This window comes from Tiliqua scincoides, chromosome 1 (assembly GCF_035046505.1).
Source record: "Tiliqua scincoides isolate rTilSci1 chromosome 1, rTilSci1.hap2, whole genome shotgun sequence".
In the NCBI taxonomy this organism is placed as follows: Eukaryota; Metazoa; Chordata; class Lepidosauria; order Squamata; family Scincidae; genus Tiliqua; species Tiliqua scincoides.
Genome location: NC_089821.1, coordinates 147,224,551 through 147,238,333, shown reverse-complemented (window position 1 = coordinate 147,238,333; position 13,783 = coordinate 147,224,551). Strand labels below are relative to the sequence as shown.

General features: G+C 43.7%; 1 protein-coding gene across 4 annotated transcripts in view; it reads right to left on the bottom strand.

Annotated features, from left to right (window-relative positions):
- PAK5 (p21 (RAC1) activated kinase 5) overlaps positions 1-13,783 on the bottom strand; it is a 126,440-nt gene that overhangs the window by 26,257 nt on the left and 86,400 nt on the right. For all 4 annotated transcript variants that reach the window (XM_066610562.1, XM_066610649.1, XM_066610735.1 and 1 more), the window contains one exon: positions 8,367-9,152. In XM_066610562.1, coding sequence (XP_066466659.1) covers positions 8,367-9,152 — 786 coding nt within the window. The remainder of the gene's footprint in view (positions 1-8,366; positions 9,153-13,783) is intronic.

Sequence of the window (13,783 nt, the reverse complement as noted above, 5' to 3'; positions counted from 1 at the left end):
AGGTTCACTCTCATTTTAGCTTCACTAGAACCTACTAGAAGTAGGTTATGCTGAGCCATTGCGTGACTGGCAGTGGTCACTCAGTGAGCTTCATGGCTGAATGGGGAGATGAGTGTGAGTCTTCCCAGTTCTAGTCTGCTACAGGGGTCAGGCATCAGCCAACTGAAGTACAGGCAGAGGGCCCACATCTATCAAGGGGGCCTCACCTGGCTAACCCACAAAGCCCTAGTATTTTGTAGCATTTGGGTGGCTACATTGGGATGTAACTACAGGGGTGGCTGTGCCCAGTGGTGGGCTTTGTCACAAGGTCCACAGCAAGCTGGTACTACTATTGATCTGAAACTCTAATCACTACACCATACTACACCTCAATAATATTCTGATAAAATCTGTTCTTTCTGACCATGAGGTTCCAGTTACCAACCAGGACACTCTGCATTCTGTCCTGTATCCTGACAGTGCTGTGGGCAGACATCTACTCCTATTGTCCCCACTTGGCTTGAATTTATCTGTGTTGTATACATCTATGTGTTCCTGGGAGTACCCGGAGGCATCTGCCAGGAAGCACTGAATGCTGAACTACATGCCCCCTTGCTATGGTCCAGCAGGCCTGCTCTCATAGCCAGCTGTGGTTTGAGCGGAGTAAATAAGTATAGCTGCTGTTCTGGCCAGGGTGAGAATAAACTGAAACAAGACACTGTGCAAAACACATGCACAATGCCTATCTCTGTTGCATGTGCTGTGACATATTCAGAGGGTGGATGATGGGGGAAGGGAGTGTTGCAGCACATCAAGTGATATGTGGAATCTGGGGAGCAAAAGAAAGAGATGGGTGAAAGTCCATCTTCATAACATATTCATATGGCAACATCTGCCATGCAGCATGTGATCAGCTTTCCTGCCTGCTTGCTGTGCTGGGCTCGACAGCGACATTTCATACTAACCTCATCTGTTCCAAAATCACTTCATTTACAGTCCAGCCTTAGAAAGGTGGACTGTGAAGAGCCCCCAGTTTAAGTGACTGGAGAAATTGTTACCTTTTGAGTTTGAGCAGCAGGAGAGTTTAGCCTCGTTGCGTCATTTCTTAAGCAAAAACTGGATTGGGCAACACTGATGGCTGATAGCATTTTAACGTGCCAAACTATCACAGCTTATCAGTGCCCACAAATTAAGCCCCCCCCCCAGAGATGAGGGAGAAATTACCATGAACGACTTTTGTAAACCTCCTATAAAGAGGTATTTGGCAATATCCTCTTTATTGCGCACTACTATCTAGGCTGAATTAGGGCCCAGTCCTATCCCTCTTTGCAATGCTGATGCAGCTGCAATGCAGAGAGGCCTTGATGAGGCCTCCATGTCTGCCCCCCCCCCAAAGCAAGATGCAGCATATGACCCATTAGCATGGCTGCATCAGCACTGGAGAGTTGGATAGGACTGGGCTCTTAGTCAGCTAAGGTTTAATTGCAGATATAAGATTTATAGCCCAATCCACTATAACTCTCTATGGAGTGATGCAGAGGTGCCAAAGTGGCACCTGCTGCTTGGGGAAAGGGAACATTTGTTCTCTTATCTCAGGGTAAGCTCCTGCAATATTGGTGGTGCAAGCCTGTGTAGATCTGTGATTATGGAGCAAGCCAATAAGGTGGTTTGGATTCCGTGGATGCCACTGCTGCCAAATCAGCTGACTTCCTAGTCCTGGTCCGGCCCCTTTGCGGCCCTGTTCTGCCTACCCCCACCTCCCTCCACCCCCTGTGTGTACTTACTGGGACAGACAGGTATCCGGAGGCTGCTGCCGAATGTAGCCAGAGGCTCGCTGCTTGTGCCAGCAGCCAGCCAGTGCACTCCAGTACATCACCTTTTGCAACAGCCAGAAAGTACCTAACACCACCGTAACACTCATTTGGGGGGCATTAGGCTTGAATAGGATCAGGCTGTTAGCCTCTGATTAATCTCTGGAACTGATCACAGGCAAACAAGTGCTGGGACGTGAATCACTATTGAGAGGTCCAATGCTTGCCCTGACCCTTTTGAAAATTATATTTTCTTAATCTCAAAAGGCAGCTGTAGAGCTGAAAAAAGACACACTCAAGATGATCAAGGACCTTTTCCTTTAAGGACAGACTGTAAATATTTGGAACTTTAAAAAAGGGAGAAAAAATCTGAGTGGGGGCATGATAGTGGGATATAAAATGATGTGTGGATAAAGTGGATAGAGAGAACTTTCTCCCCTCCCCCAAAATATTAGAAATGGGGCTTACCCAAGGACCTTGATTGGCAGTGGACGGAAGACAGATAAGAGATTATACTTCACATGCATTGCATGATTCATGTGTGGCATTCACTGCCACATGGTGATGGCCACTGGCTTAAAAGTTTTTAAAAGGATGTAGACAAATCCATGCAGCAGGACACATTTATCAGTGGCTATTATCCAGGAGGGTTAAATGTAACCCCCACGTTCAGAGAGAACATACCACTGAATGTCACTGACTTGGAGACAACAGGGAGGGAGGACTATTGTCTTCATGCCCTTCTTGTGGACTTCTGGAGGCATCTTGCCACTGTGGGAAGACAATGCGGGACGAGAGGGACTCTTGGTCCTATTCAGCAGGGCTGTCCATCTGTTCTTTTCAGTAAAGTCTATACATGACTAAAACTGCCAGTGATCCTCTGAAATCAATACCCATACCCATATTAATGTTCTTTACCTTGAATCAGCCACACTGCTGATGAATTTTGAACTTTCTTATTATTGGAAAGCATTTTAACTGTCCTATGTTATTTATATGTGATCGAGACATTACTAAACCTCATGCTATTTCACACACATGCTTTTCTGTTGACATAGAAAGCTTCCTTATATTGAGCAATTGGTGTGAGTGTGTACAGTATCTTGCTGCCCTCTCTCCAGCTTGAATGGAGCAATGCTTTAGAACAAAAGAGATATACCATAAATATAGATCACAGTGGGATTTCATCCTTGAAATAATGAATAATGTGAGCATATAAAAAGCTCAGTCTCTACTGTTTTAGAAGTGGCTTAATTTTGGAAAGATATAAAACTAGAGTTTGTCATTTCCTGAATTATTTTCTAAAGTGACAAGTTAATTAACTGCAGTGTCACAAAATGGATTATTCTAATCTCAATTCAGCAACTATAAGAGAAAATTATATGGGACTACCTTTAAAAGACTCACAGTAAAGTTTTACTCTTTTAAAATCAGGTTCAATTGCAAACTTTAAAATTCAGACTACTGCACTGTCCATATCTATTTGATTTTTTTTAAAGTATGCATTGCATAGTTTTTTTTAATTCATGTATTATGTAAAAATTCATGTATTTTTTTTTTTATTCATGGCATACTCAAATATCTTTTTGGACTTTCATAATGTAACTATGTGGATACAGAGTAAAAAAAATTAACCAGTTCTGAAAAGGAATAATAATTCTCAGCTTCGAACAAAACAAGAGAGTTTTTGAATAATGTGTGTAACATCTCCGAGGTGGGTGGGGGTTTAGACAAAAGCTCATGATGTAGCACAATTACAAATAATTATAGCAGTGAATTTATTTAATCAATCAATTTCAGTGCTAGAGCACAGGAGGTGGACAGAGCATAAAGCTCTACACAGCTCTCAGTTGCTAGTATTACTGCTGGCTGTCAGCCAGAAGTTCCCTGATCCATGTTAGTTAAATGCACATTAATCTGAATTTGGCAGTGTAATCAAGGACCCAACTGAACTGTGAAATTGAATTCTGCAGTGGAACATCATTTGACCATTTTATGCTTAAACTGCGGGGGGGGGGGGGAGACGTCTGCCGCAACATCAATTTGTCACTGTAGCCTGCTGCACGGTGGAGGGAGTGTTTCTGACTGAGGTCTACTCAGTGGAGGAAGACAGTTGCAAAGGACAGAATTAGATCAGTGTTTGGCAGCCTCCTGCATTCAGTGCACTGGGCTCATCTTTTTATGTCTCAGGAAGCTTTGATGGAAAGAAGGTTTCACTTGCTCTCAGAAGCCCCTTCTGAAGCATGAAACTGGATTCCTTTCCTGGAACGAAACACATTGAAAGGCTGCGGAAATGCTGACTACAAGCCAACTGCAGTACAACCAACTGCATCTTGGAGCAGCAGACACCCAAGATAATATAAGAGCTGATACAATGAAAAGGCTTTTATAATTATGGCAGTCAAGTGATAGTGAACACAGCTCACTGTATTTTGCAAGACAAAAAGGTCCAGGTCTGCCAAGGACTTTGTCAGTGCTATAATTACTAGAAAGGCAGACTGTTAATGGAAATCCAGGGTATAGTGAATGTAAATCTAAGGCTCTTCCTCTCTTGCAAGATTTATTGGTTTCAGTTGTAATTTTGCAGACAGAATTATAGTTCTGAGTACATGAGAACCTTTTTGAACCTGATCCATTTGACCCTATATCCTGCTGCTAACATTGATCAGTATCCCATCAAAGGAAAAAAAAAAAGTTACATAACACAGACTTACAGTGACATACACTATTCACTCTGCTAGAGGGAGAGGTTTCTGCTGTATTTAGTTAGCAAACAACGCCTTGCTTCCTCAGCAAATATGGAGTCTATAGTTTCAACCTCCTCCTTGCGATCGTGTAAAAGTTCAAAATGAAGGAAGCCAACTTCTACACTGCATCATAGAACAGACACTTGACTGGGCATGTTTCTGGCACTACTTGGCCAGATCGAAGAGAAGATACAACTTCTGGGCAGTTCTTTTAACAGTTCTGTAGACATGGGGACATGGGCATGGGTGGATTGCCACACAGAGAAAAGCTGGTCCTGCTGAAATGTCCTTTTGTTTACAACCATACTTTATTGACTGCATTTCTATTTCCCCCTACTATCCGTGATGGAACTGAAGGTTATGCACATAGGATTCCCAGGCAGTCTTGCACTGATATAGTCCCCAGGTTGAAGTCCTCCTTAGCATCTGTAAGATGACTGCCTCATGCGCCTTCAGACAATGTTCTTGGGCTGTTAAAAGCACAGGTTTCCTTTGCTATGATTTTTTTTAAAGTTATATAACAGCTTACAGCTTTACCCTTTTCCATGCTATTGGAATTTGGATACTCGTAGTATACACTCCTGCCAGCATCCCACCCCTGCCAGCTGTATTTAAAGTGAATGTTTATAACCTCTCCCCAAAAGAAAGCTCTTGACACATATCCAGGTAAGGTATGGAGCAAGGTATGGTAAAAAAAAAAATTGTAATTTTTGTTTGTTCCCTTTACAAGTTTTAGTGTTTTGATAATTATGTGGGCAGCTCAGATCTTAGATACAGGTTAATTACCTTTCCGTGCTTGTGATTTGAAATTTATTTTTAATGAATACCACAGTATTAATGTTGTTGCATGACAGACAGATTTGAAAAAACAAAACAAGCTCTTGTAAAATGTACTCATGCATACATTTGATGCATACATGTGATTCTTTTTCTGCTTACCGCTTGAGGCAGAACAAAATGACATTCAATAAACTCGACACACCTAAATTCCTGATATGATCTAAACATAGATATCCATAGCATTGCAGTCATATAGGCATGCACTGAGTATTGTTTCATTGTATATTTCTTTCTTTCTTTTTTTTACATGTGTGTTTCAATTAAGCTCCCAAAGGAAATCCTTTTAAAGACTGAAGAAGGCAAAATAGTGGGGTGGGGGGGGGGAAATCAGATTCTGAGGTCCAGGCCAACAGATTACATTCTGACAAGGAATCCATCAAAAGCACAGCAGGGAGATGTGCTACTACAGAAGCAGCTGTCCGGGACTAGTCTTAATGTAAGTCAGATGCAGACAGTCTTCCTTTGGCATGAAAGGCCTTTTAATTGCTAAGAACTGGGTATCCCTGATGCTTTAAAAACACACACACACACACACACACACACACACACACACACACACACACACACACACACACACACAAAAACCTCATTTCTTTTTTGTGGTAAGGGGCAGGAATTAAAACCCCCAAAAAGAGAGCTAGGTGTGAGAAATCGCTCCAGGGAACAGTGAAGCATCATTGATTTTAATGCAAATGAAGGCACTGATCCAGAAACCCGGGCTCCTTGGGTAGGTGGAGATACTGACATCCCTGTGGAACTGCACTGAAAAACAGACAATGGGCATCCCACTCCCTTCCAGAGCTGACATGTTCAGCTTAATAAATTAACGTGAGATTTTACTAGACCGTAGCCGATTCGCGTGTGATTTTCGTGGGCTGAACGGAAGAATGGCTGGGTGTGGGAGAGGTTTGTTCAGCCTGTGAAGAAATCATGTCACCACGTGTAAATGGACTGTGCTTCTCCATGGGCAGAACTGAAATATGAACTGGATTCAAGATGGACAGAAGCAAACAATCTGCTTCGCACAGAGCATAATGACATGCAGGGCAGCCACAGTGTGTGGTGAGGGCTTTAACAGGGCTCAGTTGTATTCGTGAAGAAGGTGATGACTAGTAGTTATGATGGGCTTTAGGAACCTCTGACTTTGGGGGCAGGTAAAACCTTAAATATCAGTCGCTGGAAGAGGCACAGCACAGGAGAGGTCTTGCCTCCATGTCTTGCTTAAAGCTTCCCAGAGGTATCTGGGTTGCCATCACTGGGTGGTGGAAAAGACAGCCCTCTAGTCTATACCAGTGGAGTTCTTCCTACAGGCAGATTCAGTTCACGTTGTCCAATGCTTGATGAATTGGTCCTTACTCTAGAATAATCCTATTGAGTTAAATGGAACTGCTCCAGAGGTAGTGGCTTGAAGCCTGCAGCTTCTCAAGCCAAAGCAAAACATTTCACACAGCTTAAAGACTTAACTATTTGATTATAGAGATTATAAAGCCAGCAGTGGTGGCCAGTTATGCTCACACAGAAGCATATGCTATATATGTTTATTTGGATTGTAGCCTTTTCTGCCTTGTGTTCAGACTCTTGGTGGATATGAGAGGGAACACAGATAGCACAATCATATTCATGTGTACCCACAGGTAAATCCCACTGTGTTCAAAAGGGCCAACTCCCCTTACCCCAAAGAAAGTCTACATAGGATTGCAGCCTTACTCTGGGAATATGAAACTAAACACTGTGGAAACATGCTAAACCTATCATCAAATGATGTAAACCACTATATAGTTTTGGTATTAATCCAGAAAGGCCTTGTGAGCCTTGTTTTTCTTCCCAGTCAGTTGGGTGGGAGCAGGGAGATATGGCAGAAAGTCAGGTGCTGTGGCACGAGGTGGTGACATCATCACTGGGCACTAGCAAGGGATGGGGGGTGAGCTGGCAAAGCTTCAAGTGCTGCCAATTGGAGGGGCAAGGAGCTGAGTTACTGGTACCAGTCTGTGCTGGGGCTGGGGGCTGGGCCAGCAGTTGGAGGGGGGCAGAAAGAAGGGAAAGCATGGTGGATAAGGAGGAAACAAGAACTGGAAAAGAGAAGTGAAAGCAAAAGCCAGAAGAGCAAAGAGAGGAAATGTGAGGTAAGTGCAAAACGAGGGAAAAGAGGAAGGAAAAGTAGAGGCAGATGAAAGAGATGCGGGGGGGGACGGGACGGAAGCCTCAACAGTCTTGCGCTCCAAGAAAGGGAAAGGGCAACCCAGGTAGCAGAAGGACAAGAGCATGCAGGGGCAGAAGGCACAGGCAGTAACTCCATCCAGGCCACAGTAGACCCCTGCCCCACAATTGAGTGGAGCAGACATTGGCAGATGTGACTCTCTTCCTCCAGTGGCCATGGGGCTGGGCCTTCTGCTCTCCCTGTAGACCCACAGCTAGAGTGAGACATCAGTATTCTATCTGAGCCAGGCATCTGGGGAAGAAAACTTATCAGAGGACTCAATGCTGGAGAAACCAATGATTGCCAACCCCCCTTTTTTTTGGGGGGGGGGTTGTTGTACTAGCCTCATCCAATGGGAAGGCTGAAATAAAAGAACCACTGAACCACTATTGTCTGTCTCCATATCATTTTCTTCCTTTGGGTATGTCACTCAACAACCCCTTTGAGATCAAGCACCCCCACTGGGGAGAAGAGAAGGAGACTGCCCTGATCACAGTTCTTTGTTTTGAAATATTTCTACTATTATATGGGAGTAGGAGTAGAGCTGCAATCAAGACCGTTCCTCAGAGGACAAAAATGTGGGTCTAAAGTGAGGCACCTTGATTCTTATTCAGATGTTTATATGTAAGCCTCCCTTTGCTTCACTGTTCATCTCTCTGGGACATAAAAAAAAAAACACAGTATCTTCTTTAGTTCTGAAATTCTGGGATGATACTAGAGTGCAAAATAGGTGTTTAATTCTAGATACTGAAATGACCACAATGTTGAAAACGTTGACCTGTAAAAGTTTACCTTAGGAATGCCTGTTGCTGTTTCTGATAATCGAGGGTAGGTATAGGAACTATACGAGTGGCCTTGCTGACTGGACTTAAAAGCACTTGCTCCGTATGGCATGATTGGCTCTTGGAGACCAGAGCCTGACCTGGACCTCTGTCTCATGGCCGGTTGGGGGCTTGTCTGGTTGACATAGGATGACTTGGGTCTTTTGTCATAATCATCCTTGCCCCAGTCGCTGTCACTGTACTCTAGTCTCTCTCTTGAGCAATGACTGTGCATGGAAGTTCGAGAAGGAGTGTACTGAAAAGATTCTTTGTAATCCAGAGAAGAGCCACTGGGAGGCCTCTGATATTCCAGCTTCAGACCGCCGTACTCATTCAGTTTGCTTTTTGTTTCCAAGTGAGAGTGATAATCTGGTAAGAACCTGGTGATATCCGACTTCAGAGGTTGAGCTTCCGAAAAATACATTTCACTGGGTTTCATTTTGACCACATGGCCGTTCTGTTTAGCAGCACACCCACCTTGGGCGTATCTGTCCAGTTCTTCCCCATGAATGCTCTGGTCTCTGTATCTTTCACCAACGAAGTCTGCTGCGGTCTCTGACTCGCTCGAATACTGTGAGTAGGTGATGTAGCCGTTCTCTTGACGATGGCTTTCCACATGGTTTGGGTGTCCCAGGTGAGGGGTGGGAGGGCTCTCCTTCCGGAGCGAGTTGGAACGTGTCACGGAGATATTGTCAAACTCTTCTAGCAAGCCGTTGATTGAAGTATCCTTGCATGGTTTATTTCCTCTAACAATGGTCTGGGAACAGAAGATAGCTTTTGATTAAAGACTGTCTCAGATTTAATGTCATACTGATAACAACAACAAAAAAAATCAACCCTATTGAGCAGTGGAATTTCAATGATACTGCAAGGAACAGACTGACAATCTACCACCTCCTTGGATCAAATATAACACTTTGAATGGAAATGCCATTTTCTTTAAAGGTGCATTATTGCATACTCTTGGAAACCCCATACACAATTACAATAAATTGCCATTGATGCTATACGGTACCACTGCTGCGCAAAGCTAACCACCAGTTTGCTGATATACACCTGCAGGAAAAGAGATCTCTCCCCAGTTTGATTCACTTGTACAGGTTGTTACAAGAAAAGTAGTGGAATGGAAAATGGTGTGCTTATTACTAGGCAGTTTTATCTTTCCACAGAAGGATCACTTAAAGTAACTCTATCAATGTACTGTGAGCTGTTCTTTTTTTTAATCACAATATCCCAAATTCCCCCCCCATTCTATACAGGTATCATATTATGACAAACTGAGCTATAATTTGCTACCTTTTTAAAGGAACAGAATTTTCTCTTTGGCCTTTATCTTAAAGATAGCATAACACTTCTTTTGCATCTCAGGCTCAGTCTCTGGCATCAGCAGTTGAAAAAGGTATCTCGGGTAGCAGAGCAAGGAAAGCTTCTTGCTCTAGGGCAGTGATGGCAAACCTAGGACATGCTTGTCAAAGGTGACATGCCACAACATTTTGCATGACACGCCAGCGTTCACCAATACCCGACAACAACTGGGTTTGTTTCACTTGTATTTCATTTTTGTAATTATTTCATATTTCTTTGCATAATACATAGCACAACACATGATTGGAGTGTACTTTTTTAAAAGACATGGATATGTAAATAATTATCTCTTTTGTTTGATGTGTGTGTGTTTGTGTGTGCGTGCGTGCATATGTGTGTGTGTGTGTGTGTGAGAGAGAGAGAGAGAGAGAGGTGCAGATCCACTTCTTTAGGTGGTGCAGATCCGAGTAGCCCCATAGGGGCAGCTGCCATGTGACAAGGGGTAAGGGTAATTGATGAACTAATCCAAATTGCGTGGCAGCCAGCCCCAGCCCTGATCTGCCTGTTCCAGCTAGGATTGGGCTGTTGGTCTGGTATGAAAGGATACAGGGGGTTCTACAGTCATTATACTCCTTGGACCCATGTCCTTTGCCCTCTATTTCTGGTCAAATTTTCCTTAAGTAAAGCATGCAGGATAGTCATAAAAGGCCTAACCCCCAAGTAAGAATGCAGCCTCTTTTCTTCCAGAAAACACAGCACAAGCCCATGCATGTTGACTCGGAAATAACTAAGCCCCATTGACATCATATTCTTAGGCTGCCATCCTATACATCAGATGTTTTCAACCTTTTTCATCTCACAGCACACTGACAGGGCTAAAATGTTCAGGGCACACCATGAGTTTTTTCACGATTGGCAAGGCACACTGCATTGCAAGTGGTGGTGGTGGGGATCATATGGCCCTACTAATAAATGACAGTCCTCCAAACTCCTGCAGTGCACCTGTGCACCATCTGAGGCACACCACTGAGCCCTGGCACATTGGTTGCAAATCACTGCTATACATGTTTAGCTGGGAGTAAGTCCCAATAAACTCACTGGGGCTTATTTTTGAATACAAATGCATAGGATTGCAGTGTTATGCAGGAATACAGCATAATTTTTTTCCTTGCTCCTCCTTGTTCCCCTCCATCCCTGCCTGACTTCTTCTGGCTGATGCTTCACAGATTCCCACAGAAACCTACTTCCGTGTGCTTTGCCAGTGGCCAGCCAGTACAGCATCCATAAAGCATCTCTGACCTCTCAGTGATCCCTATACTGAGTGATGACTGCAGTCATGAGCCCCTGCTGCTGTTTTGAGCTGGTGTGACAGACGGCTCAGACAAGAGTCTGCGTACGTGTGCCGTTTGACTTCGAAGTGTTTCCGCGACAAGAGCGAGTTTCATTATGCGCTGGCCTTCCTTTGGCAGGGTGGTTTGGTGCCATTCATATTTAATTATCACATCACAAAGCAGCATGATTGACAACAAAATGCCTTCTAATTTAATGCAAGATGGAAGCACCCAAGAGACATCCACTTCCCCTGTGTAAACGTATGGCTCAGATACAAGTGTCGAGTTAATACTCTCCCTAGTTTATGCTTCAAGCAGAGGACATTCACCTCCCCCAATTCTGCAGGCACTTGCACTTCCCGAGCAGCAAGGACAGGCTGGGAATTCAGCTCGTCAGGTGAAATCTGCTGCATAGGGTTGGGAAACAGGAAGGGGGATGTACCAGGATGCAGATGCGCCTAGGCCCCCAGTGGCTGGCACATGCTGATAGCATCATTGCTTTGGGACAGCAAGCAGAAGCCACTGAGCTAATGTGAACTAAGCTTTGCAGGACACTCTCCAAGAGGACAGTTGTATATAAAGGACTTTCTGAAGAGGCTGCCGAGTCATCTGGATCTCACAGCCATTCTCCTTTGCGGTTGTTTTTTGCTTAAGCCCCTTCCCCAACAGAGCAGTAAACAAGAACTTGGCTTTCAGTTGGCTTGTTGGACATGAATCCCACCTAATTTCCAAGAGTGGGAAATGCAGGTGACTACTACCACCCCACATCCAACCCACATGTAACCATGGGTGTGAATGGCACTGCTGTTAGATGTGGCAGCCATTTTGCCTTCTGTCTACCCACAAGCCTGCAGCTGCACCTGCATGCTGAAGCAGTACAACCTAAACACATACCAGCATTTGAATGAAATGAGCCAAATGTTATGAAAGAAACTGTATGGATCTTTTAGACTGCGCCCAAACACCTATTTGGGTTCTATCCTAAGATATCCTAAGGGTTCTATCCTCTGAAGCACTGATTCCCAACCTGTGGTCCAGGCAGGGACCACAGGTGGCCCGTGAGACCCTGAGAAGTGGTCCATGAGATCTCAGGAAAAAAAAGATCACCTTTGATCACTTCAAGCATCTCCCCAGAGAGAACTAGAGAGGGTGAAGAACAGACTGTCTGTAGCCGTCAATGAAGTGTCAGCTGCAACATGGGCAGTCCATTCTCTACCTTCTCTGATAGTCCATGGGGGGGGGGGGGCACTGGCTTGGGAGATGAATCCCTATGGACCACCAGAGACAGCAGAGAACAGACCACCTGCAGCCACAGCTGGCAATAAAAGCAGCAACCCAGAAATCTTCTCTACAAATAATAAATCTAATATTAATTCTCTAATTATTACAAATGTAACTGTATTTTTTGTGCACAGGGGGAATAGTGTGGTCCAATTTTGGCCTCAGTGGTCCATGAGTTCCTAAAGGTTGGGAATCCCTGGAGGAAGGAAATGTTAGGATACAACCGTTTATTTGTTTGTGAAAAGGAGAAAGCTGCAAAACTTTAGCAAATCATCCCAGGTTTATAATTTTGCCTCCACAATATGATGTAGCACAGAAGCTAAAAGACAGAAGCTGGAATCCTATGCACACTTTCCTGGGAGAAAGCCCTACTGAACACAATGGCACTTACTTCCCAGTAGGCATGCATAGGCTTGTGCTGTGAACTACGTATGAAAAAGTCTCAGGTTTGAATCTTGCCTCTGCCATGAATTTGTTAGGTCACCTTCAGCAAGCCACACCCCCTCAGCCTCAGCCTTCTCATCTGCAATATGGGGATAATAAGAAGAATTAATCTTACAGAGTTAATGTAAGGATTACAAAATAATGTAGGGCTGCAATCCTAACCACACTTTCCTGAGAGTAAGCCCCACTGAACAAAATAGGAATTACTTCTGAGTAGACCTGGTTAGGATTGTGCTCCATGTGAAGTGACCCAGACAGCTTATGTCACTACACGCATGTAAAAACAGTACTGTAGGTGGAAACTGCAGGACAATCGTCTGCATAAAAATACAGTATTTATTTGCACCAAAAATCAAATCTGCTCGATTACTGCAGCATTCCTGCTTGAACACTTGATGTCAATGTGGGGTGAGGATTCCCTCCCCCAATTATTGCTTGTGAAGATGATTAGCCAGGCATGGTTTTTCAATTTTTCTTTAAGGATATAATTGCCTCTGTCTGGAGGAAAATGTATATTTCTAATATATATTAATTAAAATGAGATTAATTAGTCTGATGCACACTTTACATCTAGATGCTTCAAGGACTCTCCTTTACAAATATATGTTTGCATTTTCATTGCGGTAAAGCATTTAAAGAAGAAGCATTTAATGTATACTCGGAAATAGTGAGTTTTTAGGAAAAAATAACAAGGAGTGCACCCTTAACAAGGGCTTAAAATATAGAATTATTTGTTTAATATGAGGTCTTATGGGGGCAAAGTGGTTAATTACCTACTTCATTATAGTCAACGGTTAATACAGGGGTTTTTGAGCAGGAGCTGTTTTTCATCTCGTTTTTGTAACACGCTGAGACAGCTGTTCTCACAGACAGATCCATTACAGCTTATCACAAGAGGACAGGCGACTAACACAACACCATGAAATATGGCTATTGTCACTGGTAGCTAGAACAAATGCCGGAACTCTTCAGAACGCAATGGAAAGCAGAGGATATCTGTTCTTGGGAAGAAGTGGACTTTAACTCA